Here is a 26,318-nt window from a genome sequence, read left to right as displayed (position 1 = left end):
GAATGCCACTCATCACTGGTTGCCACTTGGACATTGAGATGTTGACCTCAACTCTTTGAATGAGGCCATCCAGTCAATTCCTTGCAGATGTTTACATAGCACCACCTCATCATGGAAACATGCCAGCTTCCTTGTCAACAGCTCAGCAACCCTGTATGGTATCTCAGTGACCTGTCTAATCATACCTAATTCATCACATCTAAGCAGGAGAAAGGGTTTCTTATCAAGGACCTATTATGCAACAATGTCTAGTATAAATGAGTTAATGCTACTTATGAAAATCTTTACAGTTCTTCAATCCTTTGTTCACTTATATTTCACACTAAGTTTTAAAATATCACCTTATACTTTGCGATTGCTGGTCTGTTGCTTTTAAACAACCTACCAGCTACTTATTTCAATTTTTTAAAAACTGTCACAAAGTTCAGTACCAAATCAGGATCTAAAGAGCACTGAGATAAACAGAAGTAATCGGAAGATAGGTCATCCACACCAGTAAGAATTTACTTCACATTCCAAGTAGTTTTCTTCCTATAAAATTATTTCTTATTACTAATTATGTGGCAGGTTCTACAAGCCTGATCACAAAGCAGGATTCAGTGGTGGTAGGCATCAACCAGAATAAAAGACTTCTATTGTGCCAAATATTGTCAATTAACTAAAGACAATATTTGTAAAAGTGAAGATCAGAGCATACAAGGATTTTAAGGCTCACTTACACCTATACGCAGAATACAGCAGAAGAAAAATTTGGACGATAATGTAAACGTGATGGTGCCATGTAGTGTTGTACAAATGTAGGACATTTGTCTAAACATGCCCCAGCATTTTATGTCCTGACACAGCAAGACTTTTTATTCATATCAGAATGAAGTTCAATGGTTTTCTCTTTCATTTTATCTTCACGTTCCTTTAAAATCCTGGAGAAAGAAACAATATTTTTGAGAAAAAAAGTCAATAACACCCATAAGACAAAAAACATTTCCCCAATGCCTGTAAAATTGTCCAGAGATTAACAGAAAATGACAGAATTTTATGAACTATAGAACAACAAAAAAAAGTACAATTATGGTTGCTCCATCACAATCACCTTTGTTCATGCAGTTAGAAAAATGTAGTTGGTGCCAATTGTTAGCATTTATTGTTTATTACAGAGACTCAAAACAGCAACTTTCATTTGTTATTTTGAGGCTAGAGAAAAACAAAATCACATCTTGCTACCTAGACATTTATCAAACACTTAAAATTCACAACATCTCACTAACTGTAGCAACAATATCTGCCAATTCATTACCAGTGCTTCCACCTCTGTAAGTAGTTCAGAGGGAATAGATTTACCTGTATTTTTACCCCTAGCCTTTATATAGCTTAAAAAAATCCAACTCTCCCTCTCTCGCAGCCCCCAGGTAGACAGCAGAATTTGAGCTGTAATGAGCAAAGGGAAGAAAGAAGCACATCCAATGTTCTGCTGCAAGGACTCGGCAGCATCCATTTCCAAACATATTTCTCCAAGCCTCCAAGAACTTCCTGCAAAAACTATCACAACATCCCAGGACCTCAGCTTTCCTAGCAACAGTTCAGGTGTTTCTGGGTCTACACAGAGCTTTACTAGCTTACACCAGACTCTACAAACCTGAAGCAACTGCTCAGTTGGAGCAACAGTGTCAAGCTATAGACAAGTTTAAAAGGAACAAATATTTCATGATGGTAAGTTCTTATCAAACTAATTTAACAAACAGAATTCACTCTGTCATCAGTGACAGGGAAGTCAGGCACATATAGAATGCATAGATTGTGTTTTCTTCTTACCTAGCTAAGTGAATCACAGGCTTTTTGGTATTGTAGCCAGAATATGCACTGCATTCATAGAAAATTAAATTGTAATCCTAGAATCAAACAGAAAGACAATTTCAATTAATTTCGCACAGTATCTCACTCTAGCTTTAAAAAAGCAACACAGATACACTGAAATATAAAGAATATAAAGAAATAGAACCTCTTAAGAAAAATTAGGATTTAATTCTAGAGCTAACAATAAAAAGCAACAGAAGAAAAGAAGTCCAAGTGTGCTTCCAAAACAACAACTATGTCTTTCTTAACAGGAATTTGTTCAATACAATGGCTTTTGCTGGAAGAACTTGACCTCTCAAAGGCCTAAATGCAAACATATCTTATAAGTTACTGAAGTCTTCTGAACTTTCCTTGTGACGATGAAGCAATCAGTACATCACTAAATTCTTGAGAAAGCAAGTGAACATAATTCCAGTGACTTTTTTTTTTTTTTTTAAGTCTTGGAAAGCTTCAGCAGCAGTGTTTCTGTATTCAACAGTTTGAGACACCAATGTTTTCCAGCAAATGACCAGTTAAAAGCCTCAGCAAAAAACAACAACAATTTAATTCTATTTCATTTTTTGTACTTGTGAAATTTTTCTGCATCTTCTTCTGCAGTCAGCCTGCACCTTTGGGTTTTTAGCCCCTGGGAGCTTTGCAATTGAGAACAATGGAGAAATGACCAAGTCCTGAAGATATTGTCAGCACTTCAGCTGAAGCCTTATCACAATAAATGCAAGAGATCATCTGCAGAAAAGCCTGACCTGGCAGCTATGATGGCAAAAGAAGTTTGAGAGGGAACGACAGATTATTCTCTCCAAAATAGACATCTGACTACTTTCACAAGATATTACATTGAAGCTCACCTACATTGCCTCTGTGGTATTACCACTTGCCCTTTTACCCATCCAGATTTCAACTTTCTGTTCACTTTCCACTTTTCTATGTGTCTTATTGCTATTCATGACAGTGGCTTAAAATTCAAATAAGTCAGTATCTTAGGAAATTACAATCACACGTCTGCGTATTTTCATTTGTTTGCTATTAAGTGTGGTTACTGAGTTTGTACTTTAAATGTACTAAAAATGACCAGATATTTCAGTTTTGGTTTGGGTTTGGTTTTTGTTTTTGTTTAGTTTTGTTCTTTTAAATATACCATGCTTCCAAAATTGCACAGCTTTCTGAAATTTTTATCACCTTCATGAAATTTCAGAGACAAAAATGGGAGAAAAGAAGTTTCATAAATATGGTAGTTTATTTTAGCAGGTCTAAAAAAATACTTCAATATTATCAAATGCCAGTTTTGCATATGTTGGTTATATGGTTTGTTCTAGTGAGCATTAGGATTGAACCACTTGCAGGAGTTTCTGGGTGGCCGGATAAGCACAGAAGAGCAGAGAAGGGAAGAAATCAGTCACTGTTGAATGGATATTTACAATTATGTAACCCTATGATTCTCTTGCTTTACTTAGAATTAAGATGAATTTTACCCAGTTCAAATTTCTCACTAGATATGCAAACAGAAGTTTGAAATAAATTTACACTCTTCTACTGGGCTGATCAGAACTCTAATAGAAAACCTACTATGATCAGTATCTAGTTATTTTATATCAGTCAAAGAGTGATACTACTGAATCTTCTCCACATACAACAGAATTTCACTAGAGGTAAACTCTCAGTGATGACATCATTTATGCTGGCACGAATCTGAATGGATTTTTCAACAAATTCCAGGGATAGGACAAATTCTTATTGTTGAAATATAACAATTTAAACTCAATTGATATTAATTACTTATTTCTGTCAGTCTGGCAAACAGTTCCTTCTCTGCAGGATGAGTTAACCTGGAAATACAAAGTGTCATTCCTTTGAATCAGGGAGGAAATTTTAGTTGATAGAATACACAATGAGAACAAAGTAGCAGAAAGCAGGACACATATAATAAGCCAAGAAATGCCACCCATCTCTACCCAGGAATTAGCTATTGAACCTGAATACCACTGGCAGTTACTTCATTTTAAGAAGTTACATACAAATCAGCAGACATCTAAAGAACAGGGAGGAAAATATGATTACCAGAGGGAGCTGGGCAATTTCTGTCCTGTGAAGTAGTATCACTCTGAGAAGAATAGCTCGAATAGCTCCCTCATTAGCAGTATTTGTATAACAATGGCAGTGACAGGTTGATAAAGGAGACACTGTGTGAACACACAGTAACAGTCCTCATCCCATGAAGCCTACATAGTATGCAAAGTCAAGGCAGGCAAAGGCATTATTATCTTATTTCAGAGTTGAGGAACAGAAATAATGGATTTATTGACCCATTTAAGATCATTCAGGAAGTCTGTGCAGGGCCAAAATAAAATCATGCTGCCGGAATGCCTGAGCAGCACCTTATGTCATAAGCCATCTTATTTAAATAACTGGCAGTGGTTACACTAATCCACTCAAATAGAACATCTGCTGCTCCTGGATGCTCACAATATGATCTGAATACTCTCCATATTGTGCTCATATGAACTCTCGATCAGTGGATCAAGCTAAGCTAAGCAGAAATTTGCTAAATGGAGTTTAGCAAATTAGTCAAATGGACTCCTTTTTCTTCTCTTTTCTTTTCTTCTCTTTTCTATTTTCTTTCTCTCTCTTTTTCTTTATACTCTCAGTAGCTCTATCAAGAGAGTTTTAGATTTTTTCTATCAGGTCATTCTTGTACTGCACGTGACCATTTTGGTTTGTGTCTGCTGTTTCTCCCTGCAAAGTCAAAACTGCAAAATTCTAATTCATCCAACTACAGATCAGCTTCATCACTATTTAAATCTATTTTCTATGTAAATCTATTTTCAAAGGAGAAACAAGTATATACATGAAACCCAGCACATCGTTTGATTTAGGTAAATTCCTACCAACTCAGTTAATTTCTCAGGAATATTGGGATGACTTATTTCTAAACAAATGAATATTCTGGAGGCATTGGTGTTCAAACTATATGCATCGTATAGAGAGATTCAAAATTAAAAATTATGGGGATGGTACATAGGAATATAAAGAAGTGTCTGCTATTTGCAGTCCCTTAATGCTTAAAATTATGGCCCATGGATCACCAGTGCCTTGTTGTTCCTTATGATGCCTTCCAGAATCACTACCCACAACCTATTCCCCCTTTCCCCACGTATCCCACACACACAGCAACTACCAGTCTTCTAAAATGACAAGTAATTGAAAGGACTCCCTTCGGGCTGTCGTTCTTCCTTTTAATAATGAAGTGTGCTGCCTGCCTTGCAAAGAAGTTATGTGTCACATGCACTATAATGGGAGCCCTTGGGTTTCTGACCAAATTTGTAGTATGCTGACTTGCAAGTTTTGGGACTGAAACAAAGCAAGAGTTAACAGAACTGGGCTGGAATGCCCTCTGAAAGCACACATTCCGTTCTGTCTATAGAAAAAACTAGGAAAAACCAATCCCATTCTGTGAAGCCTTGAAACAGTCCATAAAAACTGGACTTCAGGGTCAACAGGCTAACCTGGTTCGTTGTCTGATGAGCACAGGTTCAGGGCTGTTTTCACCAAATATGGCTATACCTATTTGAATCAGATCAGAATCTAGTCCCATGTATTTTGGGTCATTTGTGAATAATTCATTGGATTATTCACAAAATGAGTGATTCAATTACATTCATGAATAGTGACAGTGGTATGTGGTTTCATAGGAATAACATGACTATTTAGCAAGAATTAATATTTCATTAAAATTCATGATTATTATTAGCTCAGCAAGCAAATTGTTATAATCCAATTATATCTATGGGGCTTTTCAGCTAATCCATTGTCATTAATCATTCTTTCCCTTAGCTACCTCAGGCAGCGCTCTCAAACATTCAAATGAGTCACTCAGATCCATTCATTTGATTATAACCATCTTTGATTTGACAACTCTCTTTGTTTTACTTATGCAAAACATTTTATTTTCTTGCATGACACGTTAGGACTAATAGCCTGGGTGGGCTGTGAGTTCTATATATTAGAATGATTCATCTTTGGTTTACTAGTACAATTTTTCAAGAGAGCTAAATGACACCTAAGACACCTACTCTGTCCATTTAGCATTTATGCATAATTTTTTTTTTTCACAGGAGGATTCAGTGTTACATCCTGGAGTCCCTCCTCCAGGCTCTCAAAACTATCTGCATTTCCACGCATACAGGAAAATAAAGCAAATTTCCGAAAGGGAGAACCTTTGAGGGAGGAAGTTCAAGACTGATATTGCTCACCTGCAAAAACAAAATAATGGACACAAACCTGAATACAGAGGTATGCTTGTAAAAGGCTATATGAATCATCAAGATAAAAAGAGACCTGGCCCTAACTCTTTCAGTTATAGAGAGGTGCCTAGCAGCAATCTTCCCTATAAACCAAGAACAATTCAGATGCATTTCAAATTTTGAAAATATCCTTTTTTGTTACCAGCAAGCAGAGCTGTAAATCTATTTTCAAAGGAGAAACTAGTACGTACATGAAACCCAGCACATCGTTTAATTTAGGTAAATTCCTACCAACTCAGTTAATTTCTCAGGAATATTGGGATGACTTATTTCTAAACAAATGAATATTCTGGAGGCATTGGTGTTCAAACTATATGCATCGTATAGAGAGATTCAAAATTAAAAATTATGGGGATGGTACATAGGAATATAAAGAAGTGTCTGCTATTTGCAGTCCCTTAATGCTTAAAATTATGGCCCATGGATCACCAGTGCTCTGGTAGATGCAGACTGTTAACTCTATTTATCTCCTTGATAGAAAGTTACTAAAAGTAAACATATTTTCTACTCCTATCATAGGAGTAACAGATGGTCTTCTGTGGTTTTACAAGAGGTAGGAGGGGGAAAAAATCTCCAAATTAGTTCTCTGTTAAGAACCCATCCACAGAGACAAGAAAGAAAAAAGAGAGAGGAAAAGGGAGGAAAAAATAGAAAGAGAGAACAAAGAAAAAGAGAAAGAGGGGAGAGAGAGAGACAGTGAGAGTGAATTCTCAAATATTTTTTCCACCACTTACTTTTTGTTTTTATTTCCATCTAGACAGTTTTATAACTACTATAATTATCAGCACTTGCATCACTGATGAGTGATCATCACTGATGAGTTCATCAATGATCATCATGAGTTCATCAATGATGAGTTCATCATCACTGATGAACTGATGAGTGCATCGGGGTTCCTAATCCTTAAAAATACTTGTCTGATTAAAATTAATCTGTGTTTCTATGAATTTAGACATACTCAAACTCCATTTTAAACCCTTAACCTTCAAGTTTTGTGAGGGGTTTCCCTCTAAGTATAGTACCTTAGCAAGATGCTCTCCCATTCCCATAGGGACCTCACGTTCCTTCTCATTATCAGTTTTATTACCCAACAAAAGCACAGGTACATTCTCCCCAGCTGTCTCCTGCAGAACAAAGAATAAATATCAACCAAGGCACCGCATTTAAAAAATCACAGATCAAGAGGATAAAAACTAACAAATGTCACACTACAAGACATTTAAGACATCACAAACATGTCAGGAATTGAAGTTGGATAAAAGACATGAAAAAGACAGAATGCTAGAGATTGCACTAACTCGGCATTTAATAAAAGCACAGAATTTCATCATACTCGATATTAAAATGGAAGAGAAAACTACCATGCTACACAGGCTCTTACATTGCATGTTTATGGCCATTGCTTTTCTAATTATATGGACAGGAAAATAATGACAACATCTGGGTACAATCATGCCAGATAAATTACATAAAGTAGTGGAGAGATACAAAGAATAGGCCCCAAAAATACATAGAATAGGCATGAAACAAAATTTGTTCTGAAATGTAGGCTGAATGCTGCAGCAGTAAATGGACTTGACCTTCTGTCTTCAACTTAGCAATGGTTTGTAGTAAACGAAATTATTCAGTAAAGATGAGTGAACTATTACAGTTTGGAAAAAGACTTTGACATCAATATTTTATTTTTCTGGATCAAAACCTGGAATTCTCCACTTTTACCATACTCAATTATAACAATCACTGATTTGTTAAGATCATATATTTAATAAGGGCCTGTTCTTACAAAATGCATGCTACTATTACTTCAGTGGAGCTACTCAGATGAGGAATAACTATACTTGTTTGGAAACATTTGAATGAATGAGTCCTTATTTCAACTTGCAAAGTCACCTATTGGCCACTACGGAAAACAGAGTATATTATACTAGAACACATCATCAGACCATCATAACTGATGCAAAGCATCTCCCAGTGCTAGTGGTGATCCAATCAGCTAGATAACCTTTATAAGAAATCAGAGGACTCCATGCTGGGCTTTCCCCACCGCTCATTTTAAGTCCTTAAAACCTTGGAACTGTGATTATTTTCATAGGCGCAGAGATTCTAAAAACAGCTTTATTGGGAACTGGAACTGCAGACCAAAATCACAAACAAAAATGTAGTTGTGACAACACAAGAAGCGTGCTGCTGTCTGTACTTCACTCTGCTAACGCTCCCTGTCCAGAAGAAGGTAGAAAATAATGACAGCAGAGTTTAGATTCAAAGTTATGTCATATTACCTCGATGCTTATCAGCCACTGCTTGACAGCTGTGAATGTGTCTTTTGCTGTTACATCATACATGACAATTACACCATCAGCTTTTCTGAAAAACTGCTTGGTAATACTTCGGTACCTACAAGTAAGAACCTGTTTATAGCTCTCTTCAACAGAAGCAGCAATCTGACAATATAAGTAAAATTTTATAGTAGTATCCCCCTGCCGCCCCTACAAAGGAAGATGTTGCCAAATGGTTTCTTCTAATCATCGAGTCTTAGTAAGGATTAAACCCTTGTTAATTTGGTTTATATATGTATTCTAAAATTCCATAAAATAGACAAGGGAGAAGCTGTAATACTGATCTTCACTGCAGATTCCATTTGAAAGGTGAGGCTTATTACAAATTGTAGTAAGCAATCCCATTGTTCCTGAATCATCAGACCCTTTTTCACATTCAGCAAAAGATTCACAGAATACACTACTACCACAAATTACTGCAACAGCAAATAAATTCTTTGCAAAAAAATATTTTTTGAAAGAAAGTGTTTGGAAAAGTTCTTCTCTGCCTTCTTTAATTGATTCTGGGTTAGTCTGGATAATCAGCTGCATATCTCACCTTCTCCCATCCTCTTTAATTTTAAACTTGGAGCAGAAATTTCCTCCTGACAAATTATTCTGCCTAAATCTAGCTAGATTTCCATTTGGGGCTTTTTTTCCCAAGCTTCTTGTAGAAAACAGATCATTATAATCATCCTTGCTTCTAGTAATATAAAACTACACAATAGGTGGCAATGGGGAAGGAAATTACCACTGAAAACTTATAAAAACTTGGGGATCTCTAACTACAATGGGATTGTTTTGGTGAAACTTATTTTTTTAAACTTTTTAAACTATTAAGGTATTTTCTGCTATAGAAACAATTCTAGGTACATTTTAAAATCAGCCTTCTTCCTAAAGATACTGCATGCCTTTTAAGAGCTTTAATAAGAATCTCTTTTACAGATTGGCAGTTTTTCAGTGGAGATTTACCACCAAATTAGCACATTATTCCTGCTAGGCAAAGATCTAAACTATGAATTCACCGGCTATATTAGGAATACTCCTATATTTGTTTCTCTTCCAAGAAGCGTGATTAGGTCCATGCTTACTAATCTTCAAACAGATGATTCAAGGAACAAAACCTTAGAATCTGTACTGGGTTTGACTGGCATAGAGTTAAATTTGATTGTACTAGATTGTACAGGGGCTATGTTCTGGATTTGTGATGAAAACAGTGTTGGTAGCACACCATTTTAGTTACTGCTCAGCAGTGTTTACACAGCATCAAGACATTTTCTGCTTCTTGGACTGCTCTCCCAGTGAGTACACAGGGGTGTACAAGAAGTTGGGAGGCAACACAGCTGGGACAGCTGACCCCAACTGACCAAAGGGATATTACATACCGTATGATGTTGTGGTCAGCAACAGAAGTGCAGGGGGAAGAAGAAGAGAGGTTGGCCAAGGTTGCAGTTGCTCAGGGACTGGCTGGGCATCAATTGGCTGGTGGTGAGCAACTGGGGTTTTTTTTGGTGGTGGTGGGTTTTGTGGTTTGGTTTTGTTTGTTTGGTTTTTTTTAATTATAATAAGCTGTCTTTACTTCAACCGAGTTTTCTCACTTTCACCTGTCTGATTCTCTCCCCCATCCTACTGGGGACGGGTGAGTGAGCAAACAGCTGTGTGGTGCTTAGCTGACTACTATGTTTAAACCAAAACAGAATGTTTCTCACCGTTCCTGGCCAGCAGTGTCCCAGAGTTGCAGGGCTACCTGGGTATTATCTACTGTGATGGTTTTCACATTGTAATCCACACCTGTAACAGAAATAGAAGGTACGATGTCTCTTTATATGCTCAGTTTGATCCTTGAAAGCCTGATCCAGCAAATAGCATCAATTCCAGCAAGTGATCAAGATAGATGCTACATTAAAAATTATGTCCATAGTCTCTAACTATCAGAGAAAAACAAGAGCTTTCATTTGCCAGAAATTCTTCAGTAATAAAATACTGAATGTTAACAGAGTAGTTGAATTTTGTAAAAGCTGTAAAATAAGTAACTTTCCAAATCAGGACACGAGTCAAGGGTCCATTTGACAGTCCACAGCAGTCTAAGCCATTTAGCCTGCAATTCATGCTGTATAACTTCAGTTGTATGAAATTTCAGTGTTTAGTCTGAGCTAGCCACATAGGCACCTTCTACAGTTCGTGAAAAAACACAAGGCACCACACTAAGGGGACACTGGAACCTACGATAAATGCTGAAGATAAATGGACTGAATATGTGGAGAATCTCCTCACCTCTTCAGAATATAGATGATGAACTGACTACTTTTAGGCTAGTTCCCTAATTTTTATGTGGCTAAATGGCAGTGAGACAAAAATTAATTTATCTAAACTTTTAAATTAATCCTCTCCCAATTCCCCTAACCTGTGATGATATAAGTATCTTCTGGATATTTATAATAGTAATTAATCTTAAATTTTAATCAGCCACTGCCGCCTGCTAATAACAACCTGCATCTTCTTGTATTACACACAATCATAGAATAATTCAGGTTGGAAGCAACCTCAGTAGGTCATCAGCAATTTCTTCCACATCAATGGGATTTTTACCACTGGCATTAATGAAGAAGCATCCACAACCACGTTCCTTCAATGGGCAATTAAGAAATCTGGATGGAGGATATATCCATTGCTTATATCTCAAGGAAAGAAATTGGAGCTAGTCTGTAGAAATTCAATAATGCTCTTCTCTCAGGTTGTTCACTTGACTTTTCAAGTGTCTGTATCTTGCCAGCCATAATCCACACCTGTGAAACTCATTGATGTGAAGACTAAATCAGAGCTACGACAAATACTTTCTTGCCATTGCATTTGCAAGAACACTGGACAACCAACCAAAAGATGAAAAGGTCAGACGCATTCCTGTGCTTTTCCTCTGAAAGCTCCAGGCAATTTAATACACTGTGTAAGATCCCAAAGTCTAGAGAAGCGTTATCAGCCATTTACAAGACAATATGGATAGGACATAGCACCAGATTCTTAAATGCAGACAATTGCATATAGGTGTCTAAGCTCCCATTACAGTTAATGAAGATCTAGTCAATGAAGAGCTAGGTGTCCAGGAAATTACTAAGCTCACCCTGAAGCAGGCATCAAGGGTCAGATTAATTGGTCCCTAAGCTCTTCTGGCTGGACCGATTCGGAAAGGATGGTGGCGTAGAATTCAGCTGTTTGGTCACAGACACCTAGTGCTACCGGAGATGCCATTTGGCATTCAAAATGTATGTTTCTGGCAGGCCACCCAGGAGACCTGCTCTATTCCAAAGCAGCAGCCGAAAGCCAGGTGAAATACCTTATAGTGCCAAAATTAATTTAAATCCCTATATCTTAGATGTTCCTTGACTCTAATGTGAACTCAACATATCAGTAGAAATTTAAACTTGGGTGTCTTTATCTACCCTGCAAGTCAAGGGAGCTACAGCAAGCGCTCACCTGAATGTTTTTAGATTGTCACAAATTCAAGACAAATCCATTAATTTAAATACCTTTTATTGTGAACAAGTTTTTTTTCATATATGCTGCAGAATAAGTAAGGCCTAAATACAGACCAAGTACAATGAATCCAGTCAATTACAGTAACTCAACTGTATTGCATACTGAGTTGAGTTGCATACTTAGTTTTTGTACCTTGACTATGTGTCTGACTTTTGAAAGTTTGGTTTACAACTACAGGTAATGTAAGTACAATATAGGTTTTGAAATGTTTGGCTTTGAAAACACAGTTCCAACATATTTCTTTGGTGCTTAGTATAATGCTAAATATTCAAATGTAATTCAAATACTCTATTTTCTCTTTAAAACAAAATCAGGTTACTTAGAGAGATAGAGATGGGGTATGGAGGTGGGATGGTTAGTACAGTGCAGTCCAGAAGACAGGATATCAGTTTCAGAACGGTGAGATCTATAAGGAAATTCCAGCTTCACTGAAATCAATACGATTTTTCTGATTTATTTATTTATGCCAGGATTTCAGTATGGAATCTACTCTGAAACCTCTCCACCAATTATCTGCCTCTCAGTCTAGGAGAACTCACTTTGCATGTCCTACTCTCCTTTTGGATAATGGCTTTTACAACATCTGTATGTTTCTGTTTTATAACACAGGATCTGATCTCAGTAGAAGCCGCTAAGCACTGTTGGAACAAAAATAATAATAATAGTAATAATTTTTCTTAAACTTACCTACAGTAGCAGCTGTGCCTGGGAAAAAACGATCTTCACAAAATCGCCTTAAGAATGAAGTCTTTCCAACACTCGAATTGCCCACAAAAATAATCTTGAATAAGTGGTCCAGGACAGAGTTTATTCTCTCCTCCTTCAAGTAAAAATAAACATTAGTCTCCAATGGTTCTATAAATCCTGTCGCCTCTCCAATTTGTCATGTCTTGAAGGCTAACTGAGATGGAGAGAAGAAGGTATTTTATCCTATCACGTTCTCCATTACTCATTAAGCAATATTCTGTTTCTTAAAATAACTCAGCATTTCAAATGTCTGCCATGCATCATTCCAAATAATTTGAAATGCAGTGATTTGGACTGAGCTCTGGAAGTGCACTGAATACAAACCTTGACATAAGACTGCATTGAAAAATGCACTAAATTCCCAAAAGAAAACAGTTTATGTTCATCCCTGCAAATCAAAACCCATACAGCTTCACACAGCTCTGCTCAGTCAGTTCATCCTGTACCAATGACAATGAGGAAACAGCGTATCTTCACCTAGATAACAGAAGCAAAGTCACAATTTTTTGGCTTATACCATCTATCACCAAATTCTCTCTGCTACTACCGTGGAGCCAAGAGTTTCCATAGAACTACTGCATTCTTCATCTGTGTGACATTACAGGCAGAAGCATGGGGAAAAGAGACAGAGAATTAGACCCAGTTAATCAGGCTGTAAACATCCAGCTATCTTTCTGTCACTCATTTTTTAAGCAGAAAGAAGAACAGTTTGTTCTGCCAATCCATGCCCTGTTTACTGCAGGCTACGCTAAGTGTATGATGGAGAGAATATTTATATCCTCTGTCAAGTAGGTCATTATTCCTAAGACCTCAGGACTTAGGACCTGTACATAGCTCAGGACTTGCTTATGGAAGAACACTGTAGCACCAGCTGGTGTGCAGGGGGTGCCCTAGCTGGCCTCTTCTATTTTGTGCAAAGGTCGGGGGAGGAAGAGGGAGATAGTGAGTTTGTTCTTAATGCTGCAGAAGGGGAGCAAGATCATGGATGCTCCTGGCATTAGTTTGTGGGGCCAGGGGTTGTGAGGAGGGAAAGGGGAGGGGAGGAGAAGGGAGGGGAGGCGAGGGCCTCTACCAGGCATTTGAGGTACGAAATCCCTGAGACTGCTGACTTCAAGAAGACATCATAACTGAACTTACTGCGTGACAGACCTTTGAATGGGACATTGAAGTCTGACCTTGCAAATGTTTTCTACAAATATATTGAAGCCTTACAGAAAGAAACAGAAACAATACAGAGCTGCACTTAATGAAGGGAAAAAATAACCTAACCAAAACTGTATTCCTTAGTATGAAAAAAAATTCATTCACTGCTGTAAATTTTGGGGACAAAAATTTCTCTCTCTTTTGTGAGCTGGGCTAATAGCCCATTACAACTATACAGAGATTTCTCATCTCGTTGTTCACTTCTCTTTTTCTATTAAAATCCCAAATGCAACTATAGTTGCAAACTCCACTGCAACTATAGGCTGCTAGTAATACCCAAACATCAATACAAAGCACATTTTCAGTTCTGCTGAAAAACATTCCCAGCTTATTAGTCTGTATGCTCTAGGAAATAAAACAAGTTAACATACAATCATCAGCTTGGCACCATTTTCACAGTGCTTCTGAGAACACTAAGTAAATACACGGAGTATATGACCTGAAATACCTTGTCCCTAGTGGTCATATACACCTCAGTAGCACTCAAAGACACCAGAGGCCTTCAGCTCAATTCCCAGCATAACAGGCAGTCATTTTTCATTGAGATGTATCAAGTCCATTTATGAAAATAACCTTAATAATCAAACTTGATTCTAAAGCTGCATCTGAACACTAGGGGATACATACTAGGGGATGAGCTACTTCATAGTCTGCTTCAACAAAGTGCTGATGGGATTATGGAATAGCGGCGGGATATAAATTTACTTTAGCTTACAATGTAGTCCGAAAAAGTCTTCCCTAGATGTGTCTTTCAAGCAGTCTTCATATAAATAGTACCCACGTCAAATAACATAACTATCTTTTGTGCAATTTAACACAAATGTGGAAGATGGCAGGTATAAACATAATGGTTCATATTCCATATTGAAAGAACAGAGGGGAGAGGAGCTGCATCTAAGGCAGAGGTTTTGAAAAGAAAAGCTTGCTTTAATTTCCATTATGGTTCCTTCAGGTGTTTCCCCAATCATATTTCTGCTTATGCTAACGGCAGCTTCATCTTCATAGACACTCAGAAAAATGCTCAACCTGACTGTTAACAAAAGAGCAGTTGCTGGCCTCATGTACTGCTGCAAATTCTTAGAGACTTTCAGAAGTCATCTTCCATAGGATGGAAATGGACTTGTTCATTTCTAAAAGGAGAAAAAATTTACATTGGTTCTACTCGCCTAAAAGATGCAGTAGGTCATAAAGGATTATCAGCTAAATGACTGTGAATGTATGGTGAATAGCAGCAAGGAGCCCGAGTTCAGTACAGTAAGCAATGAGATCATGTAATGCAGTAATACAGAGCCATGCAGACTACAAGAACACAAATGCCGATGAATTGAAAAATACAGGTTGTCTCAGACCCTTCATCTTCCTATTGTAAAACAGAGAATGGCAGGACTTCTTATCTGAGTGAGCTACATATGTAACAGCTGCGGGAAATCATTCTGCTTCCTTTGCACAAGTATTTCTAGATCCTACATTCCTTTGCACTGCAGATCCTTTGTGCAGCAAAACATGAGGGGAGAGAAAGACTGGCGGCAGAAGATAGTCTAGTTGAGATATGGCCCTGAGGCTCATACATCATGATGCAGCAAGCAGGGAGTTATCTTTTCTGAAGTGTTCTTCAGCTCCAGTTGAGGATTATATGCAAGAAAAAGACTTACCACTCCTCCTAGCCCAGACATGCTGTCAGGAAGGGGAATCAGCGTGTCAGCACTGTACAGGACAAGATCACTTCTGATGTCTAAATCTCATGGTCAAAATGCGGTGATCCCAAGAGCTATCATTTAGGAAATGCACAGTTGTATGAGAAATTCATCAGACTACAGCTGGCGTACGGAAGGAGACAAAGCACTACTCACACAGAGTGGCAGCGGTCAGACACCTACACAGTTTGGTGACTGCCTTAAGCAACGGAATGCCATCAACTAAATGCTCGTTGGTAGGCCTGGTCAGCAGGCCAAGAGGAACGTGCAGGACCACGCACATATTTCAGTGCCACATGGACAGTTTATCAGAAAGGAGTGTTCTGCTGTGTTCTTTTTAAACTAAATTTTATAAAACAAGCAAAAAGCTAACCCAACCTAAGGGCTGGGCTAATGCACTGACACTTCTTGGGGAAAAAAAAGTTATAAGTGACCTTTGGAAATGAACTTCTTATTTACCCTCATGATGTTTCTTTAGAAACTGAAACAAGATGTTTTCAACAACCAGGCAGAGATATATTGTGATTTGTTCTCTCCTCTCCCTGCTCGCTCTCAACTGGTTTTGGGAAAAAAAATAAACTCTAGAAAACACGATCTGAGGGAATGCCCAGTTCCTACCCAGCTGAGAGAATGTATTTTCAAGGTGCATGACTGCTGAAAGAGAGCAGGCAGGACACGTTTGTTCTAGCTGAACCTGATGATCTACCTGGATGTTGCTCTCCTGAAGTCCAGTGATGCCTTACTTCAAAAACGTGACACAAAATCAGTCACATAGCAAGTAAAAAGTATGCATTGTGCTAAATCATGTCCGAGGATGGAGCTCTGTTCTGTGCCCTAGACTTTTTATTAAAATGTACCACTTAGAATTTATTATGTAATCATTGCATAATCCTATAATAATTTTTAAGATATGCTTGCTTCTTCTAAAAGAACTGTGTAATTATGACCAAGTATAACCATTTTCCCTATACTTTAATCTTTTTAATAAGTGCTTCAAGAATCTAAAAATGAGTAATACTTAACAATGATACTAAAATTAGAAAACAAGCACAGCTAGTTCTGAAGCAATAGCAGTGCAAGAAGGACTTTAAACTCCAAAGAAATGTAGCTTCCAGCACATTGTTTTAAGGACTCTTATTGCATGGTGAATTTATTGTTAACATGCACATACAAGCTAGAGCTGAAAAAAAAATCTGTATTTCAATTTACTAATTAAAAGTCTTCTCAAAAAATAATTAAAAACTAAAGATATTTGCTCTTATTATTTCTCAGAAAGCGTAACATCTACCAAAGCTGACTCAAAAGAATCAGAATATGAGAAATGTCACCTTCTGACAAAAAAACAACCCCAACTTTTCAAAAAAAGAGTTGCTTCTTTTTTAGACCATTGCTACTTTTCAGCGGACCTTCTTGTGTCATCTATTACAAGGCTTAACTTCACTTTTCCTAAACAGTCTTTCAGACCTAAGTATATACACACAGTGTCTGCAGTTACCAATGCTTTAGGGTGAGCTTCCCTTCTTTGCACCCTCAACATTTACTTGCAGTGTATTTCCATCTCCCTCTTCACACAATGGCTTAATTTGTCATGCTTTAACTTAAAAACCGAAACCTAAATAATTTCAGATTCTAAGAATAATGCATTACCCTTCAACACCATTTCATGTTTTCCAAGGTCCAATAGAATAGAACAGAATAGAATAGTTCCAGTTGGAAGGTACCTACAACTATCATCTAATCCAACTGCCTGACCAACTCAGGGCTGACCAGAAGTTAAAGCAAATTATTAAGGGCATTGTCCAAAAGTCTCATAAACACTGTCAGGGATGAGGCATCGACCACCTCTCTAGGCAGCCTGTTCCAGTGTTTGACCACCCTCTCAGTAAAGAAATGTTTCTTCGTGTCAAGTCTGATTCTCCACCGACACAGCTTTGAACCATTCCCATGCGTCCTATCACTGGATACCTGGGAGAAGAGATCAGCACCTCCCTCTCCACTTCCCCTCCTCAGGAAGCTGCAGAGAGCAACGAGGTTGTCCCTCAGCCTCCTTTTCTCCAAACTAGACAAACCCAGAGTCCTCAGCTGCTCCTCATAGGACATACTTTCTAGCCCTTCCACCAGCTTTGTCACCCTCCTCTGGACACATTCAAGGAAGCATTCATCCTATTTAAATTGTTAAATTTTGGGGCCCAGAACTGCACACAATACTCAAGGTGAGGTCCCTTTTGTCCCCTTACATTTGACAGTGTTTCCTTCCCTACAGGCTGCTCTCTAGAAGATGATGGTGAGTGCTCCATTGATTGTTCTGTGTCTTTCTTATCCATTTCCATCTCACAAGAAGTATTCTCATCTTCTTCAGTCCATCTATTCAGCTGCTTATCAACCAGCCTGTCAAGAAGCTGGGGTAGGTGATCTTCCTCAATTGATATAATTCTTTGGAGATGCGATGCTTTAGGCATTCCTCCAGTGGCTCCAGCATCAGGCTCTACAGAGAGAATTCCATTCAGTCCAGCAGAATTCCTTCTCTTTGAGTTACTGAAAACATCATCTTCTTCAAATGAATGGCTAGACAGAGAAAAATGTAAGTACCTCACAAAAATACACTGGACCTCGTCTTATTCCTATTGTTTTATTCTAGTGTAACTGAATTTAATCTCCCATGTTTTTTACTACTCACAGCAGACATAGTAGATTCAGTTCAACATCTACTGAAAAGTCAGCTCATCATACAACATGTATGTATATATATAGTGCACTTGATAATTATATGCATCATGGGGAAAGCTAAGAACTTACAGGGAAAACCTGAACCAAAATACAAAACATAAGATTAGCCTAATTTCATGGAATAGCTAAAGTAAGTTTCTCCACCGTGATTTCCTACTCCCCTCCCCACTCCATTCTGGAAGAATAAAACAGCTCCCCAACCCTTTCTATGTGTAATCTAATTCTCTCTTTAGCGGGTAAGAGGGAGATGGTTCTGTTTAATGTGGATGAAAAAAAAAGCCTAAGCGGGGATTCAACAGAAGGGGGAGTGTAAATAAAATAGATCCAGAGTCTTCTCAAATGTGTGCAACGACCACAGGTGCAAGTTGCAATAAGAGAAATGCTGACTTGATACAGTGAACAAAATTTCTTCATAAGACTGGTGCAGCAAGGGAACAGGTGCCCAAAGAGGCTTTGGGAACTCCATCCAGATGTTCAAAAACTCAACTGAACAAGGCCCTGAGCAACCTTATCTAGTTTTGGAGTTATCCGTGTTTAAGCGGGAGATTGGACTAGAGACATCAGAGGTCCTTCCCACCTAAATTTTTCTATGATTTTTTTGTGCCTTAATTGTTTTTGTCAATTATGCTCCGCTTCTCAGTACTGAACTTAACTAACCTGCGTCTCTGAAAGTTTTCCCTGCATACACTTCATGACCTCATGCCTGCAGGGACATTGTCTTAGTTGCTATTTCAAAGTGAAATACTAGTCTTCTTTCCAGCACCTCTTGTCTCAAAGAAAACATGCTAGAATTTCACTGAGATTACGATCTTATTCCTGTTGATTTCAAGTTTACAACCACACTCTTGAGAATTAAATTTTCCATGTTTTACTAGTTCCATATCCCATGCTTTACAATAGGACTGCTGCCCTCTACCATGGGACGGGAGAAGGTATACTCTTACCAAGGACATTGTACCACATCAACATAAGGTGATGGGCAAGCTGTTGTTGCCTCCCAGCATATACTCATCCACAACAGGGAAGTCTCTTGCCTTTGCAGAAAGTACACTTGTTTTATGTGAAAATTTGCCTCTTTATTTCCAAATTTCTTAAAAAGCACAGTAACCTTATAGTGACAGATACTTTAAAAATACATGCTTTGAAAAGTCTAAAGGTATCAGAAAGAAAACATTCCACATCATCTTTCTATAAGCCTCATTGTACTCAAACAGGGAACACAAGAAAAGTTCTTACCTATTAGGCAGCATCTTGCCCTCTATGTATTTCCCAATGACAGACCCTGATCGCTGCTTCCAGCTGGCTTTTGGAACACTTGTTTTGCATTTCTGCAGAAATACAGAATACTACTTACTAATTTACTTCTATTGTTCATTATGGTTAACTACCTTCATTCCTAATGCTCAAATAATGCTATGAGTATGAAAGAAAAAAATGTAGAAAAAAATCCTAGAGGCATAAATGTTTCAAACTCCTGATTGATAAACAATCAGAACATGGAAACTCCAGATTCTGAAAGAATTCATCTTCTTAGTAAACTAAGGAGACCACAATAAAATAGCATAATGCCATGAAAAGAAGTCAATAGATGTATGGTAATTTACACTAGTAGCTTCGTGTAGGAACTAGAACACAAACAAGTTTGAAGTAAGTGTCCTTAGTCTACTTAAGCCGGAGTACCTTTGGAAATTCTTCGGGGCCTGGGTAAAATTTTAATGTGATCTGCTCTTACCCAGTACCGATAGGTATTCATGTACTGATTCAGGTACTCAGATATTGTAGTGTTGTATAAACAGTTCAGGATATTAGCTACTCTTGACTGAATAGATCGTTCAATTTTTAAGTTATTTTGTCCTCTCATGATTGCATCCTTAGTTTCTTATAAAATATATTACTCTCCCTCAAGATAGCTCCAATTTTATAATTCTAAAAATGTAGCTCTAAAATTGTTCAGCAAACAAACTTATTCCCAAGTGAGAAAAAAATGATATAAATTAGGAACGGGGCAAGATTTAAGTAGCACAAGCGTCTGTCTCCTGAAGAGCTTTCTGATCCCCTTCTTTTGGGGTTGCTCTGATATGTGTTTGCTCAACACTAGGTTTGAAAATAATAGTTGTTTACCTGTAAAAATATGTCACGTTCATCTTTGAGATGTTTGTTCCTCTCCCTGCAAAGAGAACACAAATAAAAGAAACACTGAGGCCAAGTATTTAGAACTGCTGACTTTTCTACTCAGCACTAACAGACAGACTGCCAGTACAACAGACAAGACAAATGCACTTTAATTTGGCATATCTCCACCCTTGATCGTACTTTATTTATATTCTCACCACAGCCAGTTGTCTATCTGGGCCATTGAATCTCCAGTAGGGCTATGCTGATTAAAGTAAGGTGGCATCTGGCCCTCATTCTGTAGTTTATCAAAACAAATGCCTTAACACATAGAAATCAGTTCTGGTCAATATGCCTTCACTTACTCTAAATTAGAATGTTTAAAGCTTTTCACAGTAAAGATTACTTCTTAATGTGGAGAGGGTGTAATGAACCTCCTGAAAGGAGGGTGTAGAGAGGTGGGTGTTGGCCTCTTCTTCCCAGGGAATAATGACAGGACCAGAGGAAATGCTCTGAAGTTGCAGCAGGGGAGGATTAGATTAGATATTAGGAAGAATGACTTTACTGAGAGAGTGGTCAGGCACTGGAACAGCCTGCCCAGGGAGGTGGTGGAGTTGCCATCCCTGGAGGTATTTAAGAAACGTGTATATGTGGCACTTCAGGGCATGCTCTAGCGGCACGCTCTAGTGGCAGAGATTGTAGGGTTTTTTTGTGTGTGTATGGTTGGACTCGGTGATCTCAGAGGACCTTTCCAACCATGACGATTCTGTGATTCTGTGGTTCTGTGAACACCATCTCTATTCAACTGGTGACAGCTGTGAAGGTCAGTTATGCCCCTCTGAGAGCTACCCGATGTAGCTGCCATGGAAAAGTCTCCCTAGGGAAACATCCACCTTCCATTCATTATAGAGAAGAGATGAAAACGTCGAGTGGAGACACCAAGCGATCAGCCAGCTCTGACAACTCAACTGCTTAGTACATCATTCATTGTCTCCATCCATTGCTGGCCTGACCACAAAAAAGACTGAGCAGCCATTACAGTCTTGGTGAACAGAAACAACCTCTGCTGTCAGACGTTTCTATCTATGGCCCTATTACCAGCAGCAGGCAAGATCACACCACATGGAGTGGCCTATGGGAAACACACTGCAAAGTAAGAGCCTTTCCTCAAGCGTGGCAGCTTTTTAGGTAACTTTAAAATGAGGCCTCCTGAAGGCAATGCAGTGAATGAAGGCCTACAGGAAAGTACACTCTATAGCCCTTGCAAACTTACCATTGAGCAAACAAAAACATTGCTGCACACTAAAAAGAGGGTTACAATTATGTGAACTCCAAACTCTGAAGTCTATCAATACAGAAATGTTACAGACAAACTTAGCTAGCTCTATTTTGATATAATTTTACAAATAAACAATTTGGGGAAAGAATCTTTGTTTTGGCTGTACCCCTATCACTTGAGAAATAACAGAGCCTTTTAGTAAGCTTCAAGTCTCCTGTGGTCAGGCATCTACTACAGAACCAGCTCAGAAGAGTTCACCATTGTTTTGTTTTACACTTGACTTTTGGAACAGAGATTGTCCTACAATACTGAATTGCCAAAACAAAGCAAGTCTTTCATCTTACTGCCTTCTACTGTGTGCCAGAGTGGGGCTTAGAAAATGCATATTGTCTTTTGTAACCATTTTTGCTATCTTTTGTGTAATTATCCTATGGCAGGTTGACCTCGGCTGGCTGCCAGATGTGCACCCAGCCACTCTCTGACTCCTCCTCCTCAACAAAACAGGGGAAGAAAATAAGGTGTTGGTGTCCTGGTTTCAGCTGGGATAGTTAGTTTTCTTTCTAGAGGTTGCTTTGTTTCAAATTTGGTATGAAAAGGATGTCAATAATGCATATTGTTTTAGTTATTGCCAGGTGATGCTTATATTTTTCAAGGACTTTTTTCAGCTTCCCATGGATGCTGAGAAGGAGCATAAACAGAACAATAGAATAGCTAATGGAATACTCTGTACCATAGACATCATGCTCAGTATATAAATGGGGTTAGCCAGGGGGGCAGGTACTCACGAACACTGCTCGGAAAGGTGCCAGTTCCACCAATTCACTGGGTGGTGAGAGTGACGCGTGTCATTATTATTATTGTTGTTGTTATTTTCCTTTTCTGTTATTGTTCTAATAAACTGTCTTTATCTCAGCCCACAAATGTTGTTTTTTGGGGGGTTGGTTGTTTTGTTGGCTTTCTTCTTCCCTCCTTTTCTGCCTCTTCTCTCTGCCTTTCTTGGGAAGGGGAGAGTGGGAAGGAGGGGTGAGCGAGTGGCTGCATGGTCTTAGTTGCTGGCTGGGGTTAAACCACGACAGATGGAAAAGCTTGTGGGTCAAGACAAAGGCAGAAAGATTGCTTACTGTGACGGTGTGCTCATCCTCCCCAGGCGCCACCCTAATCTTTATCTCATGTAACCCTACCCAAGCAATAACCACCCATGGTGGTCATAATGGGTGCATGTAGTCGTGTTGGCTGCACCAGGCTCAACTTCGTTTTGGGGAGACAGATTACAACACAATAGCCAAGGACTAACTTGAGCAATACTGGTACTGTGGTCAGCATGCAAATATGACTATAAATTAATCTTCTTACTCCCATAAACAGTGGACAGCCCAAGAGCCCTTTGAGCTGTCCTGCGTGGCAGCAGGCTGCATGCCAGGATCTCCCCTTGAGCAGGGACACCACTCAAGGTTACTTCTCAAGATTCAGAGATTCCTTGCTGCAACAGATCCTCAGTAAGTGACTAATAGCATGCTAAACTTTGAAATCTTAGCTATATAATTGCACATATATAATCCTTTAGACATAAACCGTTGACCAAGTCTGGGACTAGGATTGAATCCGGCCGCACCTAGACTCCTCTCTGAGAAGGAGTTGAGAAAGCAAGGGGGTCCTCTCTGAACCTCGTGACTCAATGGCAGTGTCTCCCTGACAGCTCTGTCTGACTCTGTCCTCTGTGCAGTAAATAACCAAGTGTACCTTGCCATCAAATCTTGTAAAACACTACTGCATTTACCATCAAACTTTGTTAAATCCCTGGTTTATATTTGCCGCTTCTCTCTACAAATAAAGTGTATCGCTCCATCCACGCCATTCACCAACTGCCATCACAGACAAAACAGACTCAACTGTAGGATGATTTTGCCTCAGTCTTCACTGATAAGGGCTCTAACCACACCGCTCAAGTTGCAGAAGACAAAGGCAGGGACTGGGAGAATGAGGTACTGCCCACTGTAGAAGAAGACCAGGTTCGAGACTGGCTGAGGAGCCTGAAAGTGCACAAGTCCATGGGACCTGATGGGATTCATCCATGGATCCTGAGGAAACTGACAGATGAAGCTGCCAAGCCACTATACATGATATTTGAGAAGTCCAGGCAGCCTGGTGGAGTTCCCACTATCTGGAAAAGGGGAAACATTACCCCTGCTTTTAAAACGGGCAAAAAGGAAGACCCAGGGAACTACAGGCCAGTCAGTCTCACCTCTGTGCCTGGCAAGATCATGGAGCAGATCCTCCTGGAAACTCCGCTAAGGCACCTCCTATGGAAAATAAGGAGGTGATTTGCAACAGCCAACATGGCTTCACTAAGGGGAAATCATGTCAGAAAATTTAGTAGCCTTCTACAACAGTGTTACAGCATCAGTAGATAAGAGGAGAGCAACAGACATCATCTACCTGGACTTGAGCAAAGTACTTGACACTAGCCCATATGACATCCTTGTCTCTAAATTGGAGAGACATGGATTTGACAGATGGACCACTCGTTGGATAAGGAACTGGCTGGAAGGGCACACTCAAAGAGTTGAGGTCAACAACTCGAAGTCCAGGTGGTGACCAGTGACAAGCCCTGTTCCTCAGGGATCAGTACCAGGACCAGTGCTGTTTAACATCTTTGTTGGCAAGATGGACAGTGGGATTGAGTGCACCCTCCGCAAGTTTGCTGATGACACCAGGCTGTGTGGAGTGGTTGACATGCTGGAGGGAAGGGATGCCATCCAGAGTGACCTGGACAGGTTTGAGAGGTGGGCCCATACCAACATCATGAAGTTCAACAAGGCCAAGTGCAGGGTCCTGCATGTGGGCTGGGGCAATCCCAAGCACAAATACAGGTTGGGCGGAGAATGGATTGAGAGCAATCCTGAGGAGAAGGACTTGGGGGTTTTGGTAGATGAGAAGCTCAACAGGAGCCAGTATTGTGCACTTGCAGCCCAGAAAGCCAACCGCATCCTGGGCTGCATCAAAAGAAGAGTGGCCAGCAGGCTGAGGGAGGGGATTCTCCCCCTCTACTCTGCTCTCGTGAGACCCCATCTGGAGTACTGCATCCAGATCTGGAGCCCCCAACAAAAGAAGGACATGGACCTGTTGGAGCAAGTCCAGAGGAGGGCCACGAAGATGATCAGAAGTTAGAGCAACCCTCCTATGAAGACAGGCTGAGAGAGCTCAGGTTGTTCAGCCTGAAGACAAGACTCCGGGGAGACCTTATAGCAGCTTTCCAGTACCTGAAAGGTGCCTATAAGAGATCTGGAGAAGGATTTTTTACAAGGGCATGAAGCGATAGGATGAAGGGTAATGGCTTCAAACTGGAAGAGGATAGATTTTGATAAGATAATAGGAAGAAATGTTTCACTATGAGGGTGGTGAGGCACTGGAACAAGTTGCCCAGAGAAGTTGTGGATGCCCCATCCCTGGAAGTGTTCAAGACCAGGCTGGATGGGGCTATGGGCAACCTGGTCTAGTGGGAGGTGTCCCTGCCCATGGCAGGGGGTTGGAATTAGATGATCTTTAAGATCCCTTCCAACCTAAAACATTCTATGGTTCTATGATTCTATGACGAGAAACAAAGAGAAAAATAAAATCATCTTCTCCCCATCCCTTTTTCTTCCCAGGCCCAACTTCACCCCTGCATTCTTGACTCTTCTACCTTCTTCCCAACCCAGAGTGGTGCAGGGTGACGGGGATGGGGGGCAGGGGAGCTGTGTAGTCAGTCCACAACACCTCATCTCTCCTCACACTTTTCCCTTGCTCCAGTGTGGGTTCCCTTTCACAGGTTACAGTTGTTCACAAACTGCTCTAGCATGGATCATTTCTATGGTGCACAGTCCTTCAGTAACAGACTGCTCCAGTGAGGGTTCCCCACAGGCCACGGTTCCTGGTAGAAAACCTGCTCCTGCCTGGGCTCCTCTCCATGGGCCTGCTCTGTGCAGTCTGCAGGGGAATCTCTGCTCCCACGCCCGGACCGGCCTCGGTGTCTGTAGGGCTGTTTCTCATGCATTTTTTCCTCACTCCTCTCTCTCAACTGCTGCACAGTTTTTTCTGCCCTTTCTTACACATGCTTTCTCAGAGGTGCCACCACCTTTGCTGAGGGGCTCAGCTGTGCCCTGCAGTGGGTCTGATGGAGCCGGCCAGGACCGGCTGTGTCTGGCAGGGGGCAGGCCCGGCCGCTCCTCTTTGGCTGCCCCTGTAGTGCACCACTGCCAACACCTGGAAACCTAGACCCAGTACATACCCCAACGTAATTTCGTCCTTTAATGTACCTCTTTAGAATGACACAAGAAGTTTTTGAATGTAAGGTTTGAATTACCTTAAAAAATCCAGCTGCTTCAGAAGTCCTGACTTCTCTCTCTGCAAGGTTTCTGTCACTCGGTACACCTCCCTGTAATGAAAATAAATAAATAAAATTGTTCTAACCATGGTAACAACACTGCTAAAATGCTTCCCCCTAGGAGTATCCAAATTTGAGACTTCATCTTCTCCACACCTGTAGACTTTATTCTGTATGAATATTTACTAATTTTAA

General features: G+C 39.7%; 1 protein-coding gene across 1 annotated transcript in view; it reads right to left on the bottom strand.

The window, feature by feature from the left end:
* Positions 1-829: 829 nt before the first annotated feature.
* Positions 830-26,318, bottom strand: part of CRACR2A (calcium release activated channel regulator 2A) — a 76,023-nt gene continuing 50,534 nt past the window's right edge. The window contains exons 9-18 of the mRNA XM_074151726.1: positions 26,103-26,174; positions 20,491-20,536; positions 19,606-19,697; positions 17,880-18,207; positions 12,686-12,818; positions 10,174-10,255; positions 8,429-8,543; positions 7,172-7,273; positions 1,810-1,886; positions 830-920 (exon numbers count right to left, since the gene is read on the bottom strand). Coding sequence (XP_074007827.1) covers positions 830-920; positions 1,810-1,886; positions 7,172-7,273; positions 8,429-8,543; positions 10,174-10,255; positions 12,686-12,818; positions 17,880-18,207; positions 19,606-19,697; positions 20,491-20,536; positions 26,103-26,174 — 1,138 coding nt within the window. The remainder of the gene's footprint in view (positions 921-1,809; positions 1,887-7,171; positions 7,274-8,428; positions 8,544-10,173; positions 10,256-12,685; positions 12,819-17,879; positions 18,208-19,605; positions 19,698-20,490; positions 20,537-26,102; positions 26,175-26,318) is intronic.

This window comes from Numenius arquata, chromosome 1 (genome assembly GCF_964106895.1).
Source record: "Numenius arquata chromosome 1, bNumArq3.hap1.1, whole genome shotgun sequence".
Classification (NCBI taxonomy): domain Eukaryota; kingdom Metazoa; phylum Chordata; class Aves; order Charadriiformes; family Scolopacidae; genus Numenius; species Numenius arquata.
Note: the sequence above shows the minus strand (reverse complement) of the source record. Positions and strands in the feature narration are given on the sequence as shown.